Raw genomic sequence first — 16,868 nt, forward strand, 5'->3', positions numbered from 1 at the left:
TAGTGGTAAATCTGCTTTATTGATGGAATAATTTATAAAGATAACAGATCTGCCCAGTAAACATTTGGCACTGTAGGTGACCTCTGGAGGGATGGAGGCTGCAGCACACAATAAGATATAAACCTTTCCAAATCCCGACCAATAACTGCGACCATCCAGATCAGGAGAATATCCATGTCAGTGTGTGGAGGCCTCATGCAGCATGATTGGTAAATGATAAAATTACCTTAAATCTTCCATACGCTATACCCCACTAATTCCTTAAATAAAACCCCAAGTCGTCCCCAAAACAGTGTCTGCAGATTCCTTACCAACAAAGAACCCGGAGTGCCGACATCTAATAAAGAGCGGCTGTTAGTATTCAACTGAGAATAATTAAAGAAGTTATTAATACCTGGTCATGTCCTTAATAATTAGCTAATGGAGAATTCATGAGACATTATATGTTGGAGGGCAGAGAGAATGTGATTAGGAATTTAGGAGAACTGATATTTCACATAGAATGACTGATGGAGGGTGAATTGAACATGACTGAAATAATAAAGCCTGTCTGGCACATGATTTAGGGGTTCAGGGAACATTAATTGCACTTTATCAACAAATCATGATTTGATGCTGGAGAAAATTAATAAAGACCGATTGCTGATGGACAAATGGAAGGATTGCTAAGCAGCATTTAGCAATTCCCAAAGGACATGATTCAATCAAAGCTCAATTGATAGAGGACTTGTGGCATCTTATTGTGAAATTTATAAAGATTGGCTGACAAGCCGAGTTCATAGACGAATCATTGGGTCATTAATAAAAATATGCTGCCAGAGGACATAGGATCATTGTAATAGCACTGTACATTATTAGGAAAATGATTTGCAATAAATGACTGAGAACTGATAAAGCCTGTCTGTGGAAGAAATAATAAAGATTAAATAGGATGTGGTGATATATGGTCTGGCTGCTGGTGGACTCGTGGTACATGATTTATAAAAATGAAACCATTCATAAAGCACTCCCAATAATGTACTGGAAATTCAGAAAGATTTACTGCTGGGGACAGGAATGGGATTCACAAAGATTGATTGCTGTTGGTAGAAGATAAGGAGTTGCTGAAGGACTTATGGCACATGTCTGGGAAGAGATTAGAACTGGGTGCAGGAAAACATGAGGCATGATAAACATTCAACACATGGGGAATGACTGAGAATTACCTGGAAATGTTCTCATGAGACTGAATACACAAAGTATTGTGTAGTGTGCAAATCCCTCAGCACTTTCCACTTAAATCCTAGAAATCCAGAAATCACCTTTGGTTTTCTTACCCTTCCTAATCCCCGATATTGACGATTTGCTTCCAGTTTTCCTCTAAATGCCCCATTATGGGCTCTTTGTACAGTTACTATAAAAAGCAGTAACCCTCCAGAAAACAGACCAATCAGACTTCATCATCACTGTGCAATTATCTGCACCCGGTGTACAGGGGACCAGCAGACAAACTATGTGCAGGTTCCACCCTTCTCCATCTTCCATGATTCACAACTGCTGCTTATGGTTCTCCATTGTCAGAAAGGCACGTGGTTTAAAAAAAGATGAAAGCTAGAAAAATATTTAATGCCGTAAACTTCATTTTTCCACAAAAATAATCAAGAGGAAATCTTCATGACAGGATAGGTGAGGAAGGTGAGTGTTCTGTCTGGCGGAGGCTCCAATGGCAGATTGTTTTTTGTAGCAGTGATGGAAGGAAGACTAAAATGGAAGGCAGAATAAAATGAAGACTTGTCCAGGTGGTTTAGTGTCTGTAGTGATGTAGGAGCATTTCTTGTATCTGCCTGTCATGGAGGGTTACCATGGGGGAGGAGGCTCCACCCTTGCCCTTTGTACCCATCAGATAAAACAATGTTTCATATCCACAAAAAGGAAAACACAGTCTATATACAGGTAGCAGTCACATCTTCCACACCTTAAAATCTGTGCAAAATTCCATGGCCATTTCATAACATCAAACCCTGATCCTGGTAGCGCCTCCTCCGAAGGCAGCGTGGGCACTCTGTTTGCTGAGCCTTGCATGGAATATGGAAGACTGTTTTACATTCAGAACACCTGGATAAGAAAAAACATTGATCAGTTTGTTACCACCTATTAGATGGCATAGAGAGGAGAAAGGATAGAGAGGCGCTGCAATCAATCACTTTAACCCAAAAACCTCCCCTCATTTATGGGTCTTAGTAACCATTGCATAAGAGTAACAAATGAACACACAGAGAGCTGAAACCCCTCACCTGGTGGTTGTGTCAAACTGGAAGGGGTAGATAATCTCATCACTGTTACAGATCTGGCAAATGAATCCCCTCTGACTGCAGCGATCACACTGAAAGACATGAGTGCAGGCAAACTCCACCGCAGACTGCAGGAAAGCCTCAAACACCCCATCGGCAATCTGCAAGAGACACACAGACTACATTACAGTAATTGTACCCAATTATGAGGAGTCTCTGGGACCCCATGTATGAAGCCAAAACATTCACCTGGTAGAACTTGAGGTAAAAATGAGAGGCCAAAGACCAGAGCCAAAAACTGGCAGCAAATGGGCCCACCAAGTGAAGGAAATGTTGGTGCACTAGGAGGATTTAGAACCTTTATAACCACAGAAGCCAATGATCTGTGATGAATGAAGGCAACAACAGATCTGCTGGATGCCATGCTGACCTCCTGGACTGCCCCTCTCATAGCTGTGCCCAGTGTTATGGAAAAAAATACATTGTGTAAACAATGTCTGCATGTCACATTCCTCAGCCTTACAGCTCTGTGTATAAACCTTCATATCCCCTAAACTGTATGTCATAATAATTTTCAGGGTGCACAGGGAACACCTATAGTTACCACCACTCACAATTTCAGCAGCCCAGCTTTTACAAATTTAATGACATGGGGATCAGAATTGTAAAATCTTGTGAAAATCCAATATTGGGTTTGCAGTATTAAAAGCAAGTGCGCCTGGGAGTCCTAAATCAAAAATGCAAATTGGGCACCCCCAGGGCCACTTACATAGAAAGTTATGTATTGGTGCCATAGAGATGAAAGTTTGGGGGTGTTAGCCACAAGTGTCCCCCACTTGCCCCTTTAATTCTGTTTATCTGCACCTCTCTGTTCTAGAGAAATTAGGATTGAAGGTAGGGAAGCAGACAGTTTGATGGGCAGAGGTTTTATGTTCTAATGATGCCATGCTAATGAAACTTTAGGGGTTTATACATCTGTTCCCCACTTACCTACATTTTCAGTTTCCTGCACCTCCCAATTCCAGATAAATTGGGATTCAAAGAACAGAAGCAGAAAGGGCCGCATAGCATTACAATTATAGTTTGGTGAAAGGTAGGTAAAATATTTAGGGGGCCTACCCCAATGCGTCTTACTATGTAAGTGGCCCCAGGGGTCCTTAAATTCTTTTTCAATTTTGGGCTCCTAGGTGCACTTTCTTATAAAACAGCAACCCAAATCTTCAACTTCCACAAGTGTTTAAACTCATGATGCCCATATTTTGAAATTCTTGAAATTAAAAGAAGAAATATTTGGTTATCAGTAGGAGAGTCCCCTGTGTACCCTAAAAGTTTTAGGTAATTACAACCAACAATTTAGGAGATCTAAAGGATTGAACACAATGAGTTGTTAGGCTGCAGAACATGACAAGCAGACTTTACACACAGCGATCATACTGCGGGTGGATACATTTCACAGGAAGGTTTTGTCCTATCCTGTCTGTTGTCTGTCCTACCCCCCTCTGTGATCACATGCATGATGCTCTGTGTTACCCTAGGTATAGCGCTAGGAGGTGACATCTGAAGTCAGGCTGGATTCACATTGGCACTAAGGTTGCATTTGTTGCATTTACCCCTCACTTACCTCTGGCCAGGAACCAATGCTGCTTGAAAAACTGCTAGGCCTGAAAAGCCCGGCACTTACCACCTGTTACCTATTCCTGGTGCCCGGCACTTACCGCCTGTTACCAATCCCTGGTGCCCGGCACTTACCGTCTGTTACCAATTCCTGGTGCCCGGCACTTACCGCCTGTTACCAATCCCTGGTGCCCAGCACTTACCCCGTTACCAATCCTAGGTCCCCAGCACTTACTGCCTGTTACCAATCCTAGGTCCCCAGCACTTACTGCCTGTTACCAATCCCAGGTTCCCGGCACTTACCGCCTGTTACCAATCCCAGGTGCCCAGCACTTACCCCGTTACCAATTCCAGGTGCCCAGCACTTACCCCGTTACCAATCCTAGGTGCCCGGCACTTACCCCGTTACCAATCCCAGGTTCCCGGCACTTACTGCCTGTTACCAATCCCAGGTGCCCAGCACTTACCCCGTTACCAATTCCAGGTGCCCAGCAGTTGCCAAGTAGTCACTCAGGAGGGGCATTTTTTTTTTTTACTGCTAATGTGAACTAAGCCCAATTTGTTAAGCCACACTGATCACACATTGATACAATAGCAGGGGTTACTGGATACCTATGGCATAAATAACTAGGAGCTCCAAACTTTTCCAGTGTCTAGCCCCGTCCACTTTTTTTTTAGCATCCCGGCTACAGTTTCCCCCACCTGGCTGAAAACAATTTCTGGGGCGAACACTGGAAATGATTTGTTTTGTAATTTGTTTAACCAAACAGCTTTGGCATAATAATTGATATGTTCCTGCTTTAATATTCTGTATGTTGTATACTTATTTTCTCTGAATAAATAAAATAAAAATAGGGAAATGAGAGATTACAACTTCTCTTTTTAGGTGTCTGTACAAGCAGACAGTGGCCAGCATTTCTGCAGTGCCCTTATTAAAGTGCCAGATCTACAAGCAGACAGAGCAGTTTATAAAAGTTAGGAAAGTTCTTCTGTTTGGATACAAATGTACCCATAAAGGAGATTCAAACAGCAACTGATCCAAGAATGAAACAATTGGCTGATCTTTTACAGCAGGGGTCAGCAAACTTTTATGGCCACTAGGCCATTTCAGGGGTGGGCGGGAGCACACTAGGCCGGACTCTGAGTCCCGCCCTAATGGCCCCACCCCCCTACCAGGGAACGCCCCTGAAGTGAAATCCCTTTCCTCAGTATGCATTGCAGAGGAGATTTACTTGCAGGGAGCTTTCCCTATTTACTGCGGCGGAAGTATCAATGCCGGCCAAGGTAAATTGGGAAGCCACAGCAAGGAGGCGGCGGCTTTGGAGCTCCTCCGGCTTCGGTAGTTCCTAGCGCCCCCTGGCAGATCCGGTTGGCATTAGGCCGGACTGGCCAGAACTAACTATCCGGTAGGCCGTATCTGGCCTAAAGGCCGGAGTTTGAAGACCCCTGTTTTACAGTGTAGCCCAGTGTTTCCTGCCCAGGGCTCCTCCAGGGGGTGCTAGGGGTTTCTTCCCACTGGCCACTAATGTAAAAGGCATTCATCCCACTAACCCCCAGACTAATATACTGTGATCTGTGGATAAAGGAATTAAAGAAGGGGGGGCCCTGAAGAATTGAAAATGATTTCAATTGGTCCCCAGATTTTAACAAGGTTGAACCTACTAGTATAGCGTTTATTGAGTGAACACTAGAAAAAAGGTAAGCTTGAAAGCCAAGGGCTATAAAGCAGCAAGGGCCTAGGGGAAAATCAAACACAGGGTCCCTGGGTCTATGGTAAGGGATAAACAGAGCTAGACACCCTAAAGGGTCTTGAGAGGTCATGAGCAAAACATTGGCTGTGCCAAGGGCTACAGTAGTATCCAGGGTATACTATAGTAATTGGAGGAAAACTTTAAGGGTTTCATCATGCAAATGGAGAATTATAGAACAAACTCACAAATTGTGAGAAAAAATATGAGCTGGGGCTGCTGAGGGGCTAGCAGATGAACCATCCATTGGTCTAGAATGAGACCTGTGACCATAGATTGTACAAGAGCTGAGCTGTGGGGTATGAGGCAATGCCTCATGTACTAAACACAACCCCAACTGCTGGCAGCAGATGAGGGCCAGATGGTTAAAGTTGACCAGATCACTACAGGAAGAACAGAATAAGCCACATAGCTCTAAAAAAGAAAGAAAGGTGACGAGAAGATTCCTGAAAACTAGATGCTGGGAGAGAGCAGAGTACTTAACATTCTACTCAGTGGATGTAGTCAGCACTTTATCATTGTTAACAACTTCAGCAGAAAGGCCTGCATTTATTATTATTACATAGTATTTAAATAGCACCATCATATTACGCAGCCCTGTACAAAGTCCGTAGTCGTGTTACTAACTGTCCCTCAAAGAAACTCACAATTTATTGTCCCCCCCATAGTCATATGCCATTAATGTAATCTAAGGTCAATTTAGGGGGAAGCCAATCAACCCAACTGCATGTTTTTGGGATATGGGAAGAAACCGGAGTACCCGGAGGAAACCCACGCAGACACAGGGAGAACTTGCAAACTCCATGCAGATAGTGTCCTGGCTGGGATTCGAACCTGGGGCCTAATGCTGCAAAGGCCGGAGTGCTAACCACTGAGCCACCGTGCTGCCCGCACGTTTCAAAGATAGGCCCAGGGGGCAGCTCAATGGCGGCCTAATCAGCTTGGTCATTCAAATGAATTGTCAAAGACAGCACAAGCACAGAGGAAATGTTGTGGATCTGGACCAGGAAATTGATCGGTGGCTCACTAGTATCAGAACTGATTGACAGCTTGTATTTGGCTCACTTTCAGGTTGTTCCCACACAGTCCAATAATATAAGGAAAAAAAAGGAGAGGCACCCTAAACCAGCAAAAAGTCCTCTTTACTGCAAGGAGTCCACTGGTCTATCTCTTCCAGTCTTTGAGAGCTTTAATAAATCCTAAAGTTTTATATTTATATATCTCAAACATTACATTCAGTCATTCTTAAGGACAAACGTCAAAATTTGCCATACTGCACCTGTTTCAGGTCCTGTAAGCTGTATGTGTGAGCACAGTCCAAAAGATAAGAGCGCTGATCCAAACTGCAAATAAAACAAAAAATGAGTGTATAATGTATGTGTAAATATATATATGTAGTTATAGTCTAGTACTCCCTGCTAGGACCACACTGGTACAGCATGTGGCCAGTGAAATAGCTGCAGTTTGTAACTCACAATGCCACCAAACTGTCTGGATGTTAAGTGTCAGAACTGCTTATCAAGATGGGGGCTCTCCCCATATACCCCCCATAATGCATTGCACCCCACCAAATGTAATGCTCCCCATGAAATATTGAAAGCGTCATTTCTGCCCATCCACACAAACAGAGCATTGCTATTATTCAGACAGAAGTTCTGTGTAATAGCCTCAGGTATTTGGAATATCTGCCCCTTATCTCAACATGTGTGTCATTTACCTGGTGTTCAGTTCCTGCACAGCTCCACTGCGACATGTCCTCAGATACTCCCCAAGGAGGCGCAGTTTCTGCCGGTTGTGTTCAATCTCACACATGGTCTTTGTATGTTGGTAGAGACTCTCATTCAAATATTTCACATTAAAGAGTGGCTCCGTCTGCACAATTTTTAGAAAGTTCACAGCCTGCCGGGACACCTAGAGAAATACAACGGATTGCAATGAGCATCCCCCATACCTCCAGCGTGTCTTCAATATAATAGTGATCCAGAGCTGAGAGCGACCTGATGAGGACAGACGGGGGGGCACCACACTGATAATGACTGTCCTTTCCATATTACAAACTATTACATATCTACAAGGTTTACAAACTATTCACCATTTGTAAAAAGATCAAGACCCCTAACGTGTGAATATACATCATATAGGAAGGCTGGGAAGATTGTGATTTATGTGGAGTCCAGAAAGGAGGAGCCAAAGACCTGGAGCATAAAGGTATCATAGGGAAGCAAACGTCTGGATTCTTCACTCTTCAGTATGTCCAAGAAAGCAAAAAAACAATGACTTACCAAAATCAGCTCCCCAGCATGAACAGAGCAAAAAACAAAAAATGCCAGGAATCTATAACTCGAAGAGGATATGGGATTCCTAAGTGCAGTGTTAGGCAATGTACACACATCATAGGATTATTGTCCGAGAAAGACAATCGTGCTCTGAGGTGAGAACCTGACGTGTACAGCAGTCACCCATAGTTGTCAGGATGGATCCATGAATGACTGATTTGGAACCACTATTATGGACGACAATGGAGAAAAGCACAGGGGGGGGGGGTTGGGGCTCGCTCGTGTTCCCCCCTCCACTGAACAGATGATGCTCGATTATCTGCCACTGGAAAGGATCAAGAAAGATCATTTCTAGGAATGAAAACTTTACATGTGTAAGATTCCTTAGAAACAAACTGATAACCACACATGGTGCTGCTAGCATTCCTCCAATATTGGTTGCACGACTGTCAGACTCATTAACTTGAACAAGAAAACAGGGACATCACTCCAACCCTTGTGTAGGTTGCCATTGACATCCACGTTTCTCCCATGACTGGCCAGGGATAGTTTACATTGCCAGCTTACACTGATGCACTTCACCCACAGTCTCTTTTGTTTGAACTATTGAGTACTCACAGCACGCTCTGTCATATCCCAGTTGTGGACAATTCTAGAGGGGATGATGGATTTTTCATCCTGATGACACAAGTCACAATAGTACAAGCCAGAATAAGCACACAGCTTGGCCTTTCCAAACTGGAACCCAATCTGCTTATGACAACCTGCAAAGAAAAGGCGAATAAATCTTTTGGGTAAGGCAAAGAAAAGTAAAATACTGAGTAACTATTGTTTTGCCTGACCTCCCACTACCAACTTGCTACTGTTAACCCACCACCACTGACCTGCACATTTGAAGTTTTGCAAGTCTAGTCCTCGCTCAGTGGGAATATGCAGAAGGTACTGGAAGAGCAGATGGTCTTTTATGTGAGATTTTATCTGGAAATTTCCAATAGGGAGAAAATTCGGGTCATCCTCAGATTCAAGGTATGCAGCACGGACCAACTCTCGCCAGGCCTTAGCCTCCTTTGCACTCTCAGCTTGTAACTGTAGGGAGCCTTTGGTGGTCACCAGACGAAAGCAGGATGGGCTGCCAAGGCTGGAGTCTGGCAGAATGTCTTTCACCGTTTCAATGCTGTAAACGCTGTAGAGGGATTTCTCAGAGTCTCGGGGTAGAAAACACTTTAAAGCTCGGTCTGACAATGAGAAGACAAATCGAGTCCACTTTTTTTGTATCCTCATGTATAGGACTGACTCCTTCAAAGCATCCGGCTCTACTTCCAGCAGACAACTCCAATCTAATACTACACCAGGGCTTTCAGGATCTTTACATGGAGAGCGGATTTTAAAGTCCTGCAAAGAGCGTGGAGAGTCAGGAACTTTGAGAATCTCCCACGTGTCATCTTTGTTGGGTCGGAACTTCTGGATGGCTTCGGTTATCCTATCTACCCAGTCCTGGGCCTCGTCTCTAGACGCTGCCCTCAGATACAAACGTTTATTGTGGAACTGAAGATCAAAGCGCCCATCAGTGTGGGCAGGGCCCACTGACTCGCAGCGCAGCAAAGAGCAAGTCTCAGCACAGCTCTGCTCATCACCCTCTGGCTGCAGACGGAACTCGTACGGCGTTAGCTCGCAGTAATAGGATTTGTACAAACCCAAAGTGTTTTTACGTTCCAAAGAGCCCAACATCAAGAGACCTCGGAAAGGGTTGGGAATTCCTGAGGAGAAAGAAAGTTTAGACACTACAAAAAAAAGACAACAATGAGTCTTGGTAAAAGGGAGAACACAGTTACCCATCTGCCGCCGGTGAACAACATGGAAGACTTTGCCAGGCTGTTTCTGCCCACAAGACTGAGGAGGTGCGGGTTCTGAGGACCGAGAAGGAAACTGCCCAACTGGCGTCTCTTTTAAAGGAATAGTGGGATCCACTTGTGCAAAATCCTCTTCTGAAATCCAACTTTTCTGGAGGAAAAGACAATATATGACGGGCATCAAAAGGTGATAAGAATAGCTAAAGAGCAACACTAAAGCCAGAGTAATATTAGGTGACTCACACAGAGAGCAGAGGAGGAAAAGTTCTACAGCACCACTTCTCAAATTTATTAAAATAATGAATGTTGCCACTGACCTAAACCGTGTAAAATTTTGTCCAAAAAAGCTATAATGTCATCAACAAATAAAAACAAAATGTATTTTTAATTTTGCAGATTAGCTAAAACTCCAGACTGATCATTTTTTGTAATAAGCACCCCATTACCTCTTGGGTGGCAGAACAAACAGGTGACCAATAAAAAACTACTTACTGGAGGTTGTACAGAGGATTCTGGGCAAAGTGTCACTCCGCTCTGAGGTTCCACATCTGCTTGACTTCTGCTCTCCGATGTGTTTTCTGCCACCATATCACAGACCAGACTGGCAGAGTCCTTTGTGTCAGTCACACAGCCTTCCAGCACCGGCTCTGACCCCTCACTGGGCAAAGCCTCTGTGGGTTCAGCAAAGTCCGATGATGGAGTATCCAGGATGAGGGGGCTGGGAGGAGAGCTGGGAGATGTGGTGCCTGATGCAGAAGAAATCCCTGTGTCTATGCCTCTGAAAGAAAACGTGGAAGCGGGTTAGAGCAAGAGCAATGGGAATGAGGAGGAGAAAAGAAAAAGGAAGGCAGTAACCAAGGAGGTACAAAGGGGTCTCTAACTAAGTGGACAAATGGGAAAACGTGAGGTTAAAAGCGGGTGGTAATCATACATGTGGCTGCACCATAGAAATTTAACACTGAAAGGATACCAAAAACATGGAGGTCACCACTGCCATCATGTGAAAGAGCAGACAGATGAACAAGTAGCATTTCTAGAAAGAGATTAGCAGTGGCAGCCTGAATATAGATGTAAAGGTTAAGGACATCAGGACGTGATATTACACACAGGGACAGAAGGGGTAAGAAGGCAATATCAATCTTATGTCTGATTGGAGTAGATACGCCAATAATAAACAGAATGCAGCAAATCAGCTGTCACCATTCTGCTCTGGGCACCAGCACTTACTCTGCTGGAGATTTGCTGAGCTGCTCCATGTTGGTCCCATCTGTAACCATTGAAGAGAAGGTGGATCTTTGGGCCAGGATGGGAGCTGCGGGGCCCCTGCTCTGTTCATCGGAGCCCAGGCTGGAGGACAGTTGGGATGAGGAGCTACCGGTATCCAGGCTGAGAGTTGATGAGTCGGCCTTCCTCTGACATCCATTAATCATAGAATTATTGGCATCATCAGAGCTGGAGGACTGGGAAACAGAATCCAGCGACTTCCTCCGATGAGGTTCGTAAGATTTGACTTGTTCACTCTCATCTCTCCACAGCCCAGCCAATGACAGAGGGGACAGTGTCCATTCATTTAATATTGACGACTTGTAGGACAAATCAAAGGTCAAGGAGGACAGACCCTGTAAATAGCTCACCACAACATCACAGTCCTCCACATCCAGCATCAAGGCGAATGGTTGATAATATTCTACAAGGCGAGATCGCTCCCGCAACAAGCTCAGGAAATAGCACTCCATCAAACAATCATTCAGAGCCAGGCGCAGCCACGAGCGACAGCGACCCACATCCGAGCTGACATAAGTGATGTTCTCCAGCTGTGAGATCACATTGCTGCAAGAGACCAATCAGGAGAGAGCTATGAATTCATTGTACTACAAGGGGGGCCAATCCTACCGAAACCTCCGTCACTTTATTTCCCCAATTCATAAAACCACCCCATACCTCATCCTGCCACCAACATCCCCCAGCCCTCCCAAACATACTTGTCCCATACTTGTCCCCCCCCCCCAACCCACACACAAATACCCAAGTCAATCCCCGACCATGTTACAAGTCAGTTCACAGAAGATCATATGACCAGATAATCAGCAGGACCCGCCCACTCCTGTGATTTTCTTGCACATGCTCAGAGGGACACTGACCGGTGTGTGATGGCTTTCAGCAGTGGCCAGAAGGCGGGTTGTGGGAGGGACACATGACGCCCTTTGTTCCTCTTCCTCCGCTCTGTCGGCATTTTAATAAACTTTGCCTTCAGTCCATGAACTAGTACGGCCTCCAGGGCAGCACACAGGCCATTGGCATCATTGTCATCGCTGGTGATAACATCATCTGTCGTCACATATCGGATCTGCAGGGCGCGAAGCGAGGACGACAACTTCTTCGTTATCTTCTGGAGACACAAGAACAAAAGAGAAAGTGTTATCAACACAAAACTCTCCCAACACAAAATTCTCCTCCGCCTCACACCCAAGACTCCTCCTCCTCTACACCACACCCCAGACGACTCCTCCTCCTCTACACCACACCCCAGACGACTCCTCCTCCTCTACACCACACCCCAGACGACTCCTCCTCCTCTACACCACACCCAAGACGACTCCTCCTCCTCTACACCACACCCAAGACGACTCCTCCTCCTCTACACCACACCCAAGTTTTGTATTTTTGCTATATTTTGCAGATAATTGAGTTGTGTCTATACCTAGTTATATCCTCCTTATCAGTAGGTCAATATTTGCTCAATCCTTACCTTAAGGCTACTTACCTTGAAACATCTTGCTCAGCGAAGTTGTTAATTAAGTTTCTTGTTATTGAATAACTACTAAGTGTCTTCCACCTTGTTGTCTGACTATATATACTGCCATGTGATATTAACCCCCCTAGCGTTCTAATTGTCAGTTTTTTGATGCAAAAAGTGATCCTATTTTTTTTATATTGAAATTTTTGTTTATAAAAATATATATTCTTGTGGGCCTGTAACTCTTAGGATTAACTCCCGGGTATGATAATTATATTTATTTATTATATTATAATATAATACATAAAAAAATAATGAAATAATAGACAACAATGTAATCTAAAAATAAAATATAAAATTAAAAATGTACTTTTATTTTTATTTCATGTTGTGTGGTGTTTTTGTACTGTAAGAAGCATTTAAAAGCAGATTAGATTGTAATCTGCTTTTAAATTTCCCTCCCAGACACCCCCCAATACATCACCAATCACATCACCTGCAAGATGTCACATCCTCCCGGGTGATGTAAGTGGGGATTTCCCTGCCTGCTCACAGAGACGCTGCTGCTGCTGAAGTACAATGCAGGACTTCTGGTGACCACCCCCGGAATTTGCTATTGCTGCTGGCATTTGCAGAAATCCTGCATTGTGCTTTGCATCTCTCTGGAGATGCGGGCAGCAGCGTGGCCGGGACCCAGGTGCTATTTAAAAGCAGATTACTCAGTATTCTGCTTTTAAATTTCCCGCCCGGCCACACCCCCCTGACGGACCGGCGTCCGGGCATCACACCAGGACCATCGGATCACCGCTGGTGCGCGGGGCAAAGGTAAGGTGGGCTCTTAAAGTTACCCCGAGTGTGACTCTAGATTACTGCTTTTTGCAAGTAAAAGCCACCCTGAGTCACACTTGGGATTACCGCAAGGGGGGTTAAAGTTTGGAGAAGTGATATAACGACATGCTTGAGCTGCTTGTGTGTTATTCACTGCTCCCAACGCGTTGAAAATAGAGGCCACAATAGAGAGGGAACCTGATCTGGGATCAGCAAGAAATTGCCTTAACAGTTTGGTGTCAGAAGTGGGATACCTACCTTAAAAAAGACCAGGATCGGGTAAGTGGAATTTTTCTACCTCTGCCCTCCCCTGGGTCCCTGTAGATATCTTATGAACCTAAGCACTGTGACAGTGTAGACTCCCTCATAGAAGGACTAAAAGGAAGATTTAGGAAATCTTTTATTGAATATGTGCACACTGATGACTTCTGTTTAATATATAGAGTATAAGATTTTTGTTGCATGATATAGAAGTATAAGAATATTGTATATAAGATAAGTTTGTGTACTAATCTGGTTGCAAGGTGAGGTTGGGTCAATCCTCACTTCTGTGGTTGCCTCGGGCAAGCAGTAACGTGACCTAAGCTGCGTTTTGGTAAGCGGTCCTGGGAACAGGACTTCAGTGAGCACCGCAGCTACCTGCTGAACTAAACTAACTGAATTAACAATTACTGTGTATAACCGTCTGATATTTAGACTGTAATTTATACTGCAACTATGGGAAATTCCCAAGGTAAGGGGAATAACCCAGAGGAACCTAAATATCCCTATAGGAAACATGTAAAAAAAACATATAAAAGTGTGCTAGAAACCTGACAACAGGGATGCCCCCTATAATGTTACCTGTAGAGCAGGAGATTATTACACTGACGCCTTTACATTACACCTGAAAAATGGAACAGAGAACTTAAAATGTCCCGCTCCATTCCCACTTGAGGGAACTTTTCTCTAAATTTCATATCAGTTGTATATTGGGGATGTGCCTTTCCAATTGAGCAACATACCAACCCTGGCCATCCCAAGAGCGACTTGTTCTGTCCTCCGAACCTGGTCAGGTCCATCTACACCTGGTGGGCCCTCTGTGGGAATAAACATCATCACCCCTACAAGACACACACCTCACATTCCCATATGTACCGTACATGGAGAATACATTACACATCACTCATTCAAGGTATTACCTAGTTGTCCAATTAACCTGTTAGGAAGAGACCTGATGGGATCTCTGGGAATGTCACTGGTTGTTGCCCCAATGGGAGGGATTAATGTCAGTACAACCTTGCAACTGCCCTATTGGATTTTCCAGTTCCTGACAACACGTGGTCCACCGGACCATATGACGTGGGATTCCTGGACTGCACCCCATATACAGCACTCACAAAACCAAATATACCAAAAGCAGTACCCCCTAGCTAAAGACAAGGAATATTCCTTAGCACCCATGATTCAATCTTTCTGCCAGCAAGGTATGGCACCCTGCTCTCCCTACAATACTCCAGTAAATCCTGTCAAAAAGCCAGATGGCTCATACCGCTTTACACAGGATCTCAGAGCCATCAATGAGCTGATCACACCCCTAACACCGGTCATGTCAGATGTTACTATCATCCTTACAGCAGTACCGCCCGAGACCCAATGTTACAGTGTTATTGATTTGGCCAATACATTTTTATCCATACCATTATCGCCTGAGACTCAGCCCCTTATGGTTTTTATTTTCAAGGGACAGCAATATACCTGGTGCCACTTGCCCCAGGGATTTGTTGACTCCCCGGCAGTCTTCCCAATTGCCCTCCAGCAGGTTCTTGCCAACTGGCAGCCGTGGCATGGTTCCACTTTATTGTTATGTACAGTAGCCCCTCTCAGGAGGCATGTCAGAGGGACAAGGTGTCATTGTTGTGTTTTCTGGAAAAGGGAGACAGAGGGTGCAACAGAAAAGGTTCAGTTCTGTCTGCAACAGGTCACATACCTGGGAATTCTTTTAACCCCAGGATCCTGGCTGCTAGCCCCCAGCCGTTTAGATGCCATTACCAGTCTGCCTTGCCCACAAAGAAACAGCTGCTCAGCTTTCTTGGCATGATCAATTTCTGCAGACACTGGATTCCTGACTGCTTGTATTGGGACTCACAGCTCCGTCCCAGTACCACCCCCAGTGCCCCTAATAACATTCAATGGTCTGATGAAATGACTAAAGCTTATGTTGTGTTAAAAGAATCCCTGACCTCTGCCCCTGTATTGGGAATGCCGAATTTTAATGTACCATTTGTATTGTATGCAAGAGAATTGTAAAACCATGGCTGCTGTGCTTGCTCAGATGTATGGAGGTAAATTGAGGCGTGCGGCATATGTCTCTAAGACACTGCCTGTTACTGTGCAAGGCATGCCAGCCTGTCTGCGTGTGCTGGCAGCGTGTGCAATGGCTGTACAAAATGTCTCACTTCTAACTTTAGGTCACAAGACGATACTTTACACATCCCATGCTGTACTACACTTGCTCTAGAATTTAACCACTCAACACATAACACAAAGGTTGTGTGGTTATAAAGTTATCCTAACATCCACTGAAACCAACACACTTCTAACACAATTACAGTCCTTTGCCACCTCACAGGACATTGAATTCTGGGAAAAGGAAGGATAGTAGGGCTGCTCCAGATAGCAGTACCCCTCATTGGATTTCAAATCCATGGTATAGGACATAAAAGCATTAAGACCACAACACAAGAAATAAACAAGCGCTTTTGTACCCAGAATTTAAAGGAACACACAGGCCACTTTCTCGTTGTCTAACATGTGCTAGAAATAATATGCAAGGGCAGAAAGCAGGACAACATGAACATTTGTTACCTCCACAGGGTCCATTACAAGAGTTATAAATTGACTTCACACACATGCCGAAGGCTTCCAATGGATGTCAGATTATGTTAGTGATTACAGATAGATTCAGCAAACAGGCGCCCTACAAGGGTTCCCAGTAACCCCATCAACAGGTGCCCCCTACTCACCGACTGTACCACAGCTTCTTCCGGTCATGTGACCATAAAATCAGCTGACCGCTCGAGGCGGAGCTAAGCGATGACATCGACGTAGACTCCGCCCATAGTATATTATACCTTACATACTTAGCAGACTTGTCCAGTGAGCACTATGCTAAGCCACATCCCAGTTATATCAGGGAGACTCTGACCCCGCCCCTTTCTCCGCCAAACTCCACACCTCCGTTCTCCGGCTCATTCTTACGACTTTACACTTCCGTTTATTCACGCCTCTTTATTATACGCCCTGCAATCTCCGCCGCTCCTTAGTGAAGCGGGAATCTGTCTTTTCGCTCCGCTCAAACCGCTTTCTCCATTTTCTGGTTCCGCCCTCCAAAAATAAGCCCCGCCTTCTCGAGATTTTGTCCTCGCCTTGTTATGGAGATCCGCCCCCTTTCTGGTCATGTTCTCCAATCCGTACACAGCAACAGGTCCAGGTCAAGTAATATCTACCCCTCCCCCATGGTAAAATATACCCCCCATGGTAATATCCACCCCCCATTGTAATAT

General features: G+C 44.7%; 1 protein-coding gene across 1 annotated transcript; it reads right to left on the minus strand.

Moving 5' to 3' along the window:
- PLEKHM1 (pleckstrin homology and RUN domain containing M1) lies at nucleotides 1-12,147 on the minus strand (the record flags this gene model as incomplete). Its single annotated transcript, XM_072403248.1, is given in 10 exon segments — nucleotides 1-2,094; nucleotides 2,274-2,431; nucleotides 6,912-6,975; nucleotides 7,350-7,543; nucleotides 8,527-8,672; nucleotides 8,793-9,665; nucleotides 9,741-9,909; nucleotides 10,251-10,536; nucleotides 10,986-11,588; nucleotides 11,900-12,147. Coding segments are annotated over 10 exon segments (2,850 nt in total), but the record flags the coding sequence as incomplete, so codon positions are not given.
- Nucleotides 12,148-16,868: the final 4,721 nt, after the last annotated feature.

The sequence above is a fragment of the Pyxicephalus adspersus genome, chromosome 3 (assembly GCF_032062135.1).
Source record: "Pyxicephalus adspersus chromosome 3, UCB_Pads_2.0, whole genome shotgun sequence".
Taxonomy (NCBI): domain Eukaryota; kingdom Metazoa; phylum Chordata; class Amphibia; order Anura; family Pyxicephalidae; genus Pyxicephalus; species Pyxicephalus adspersus.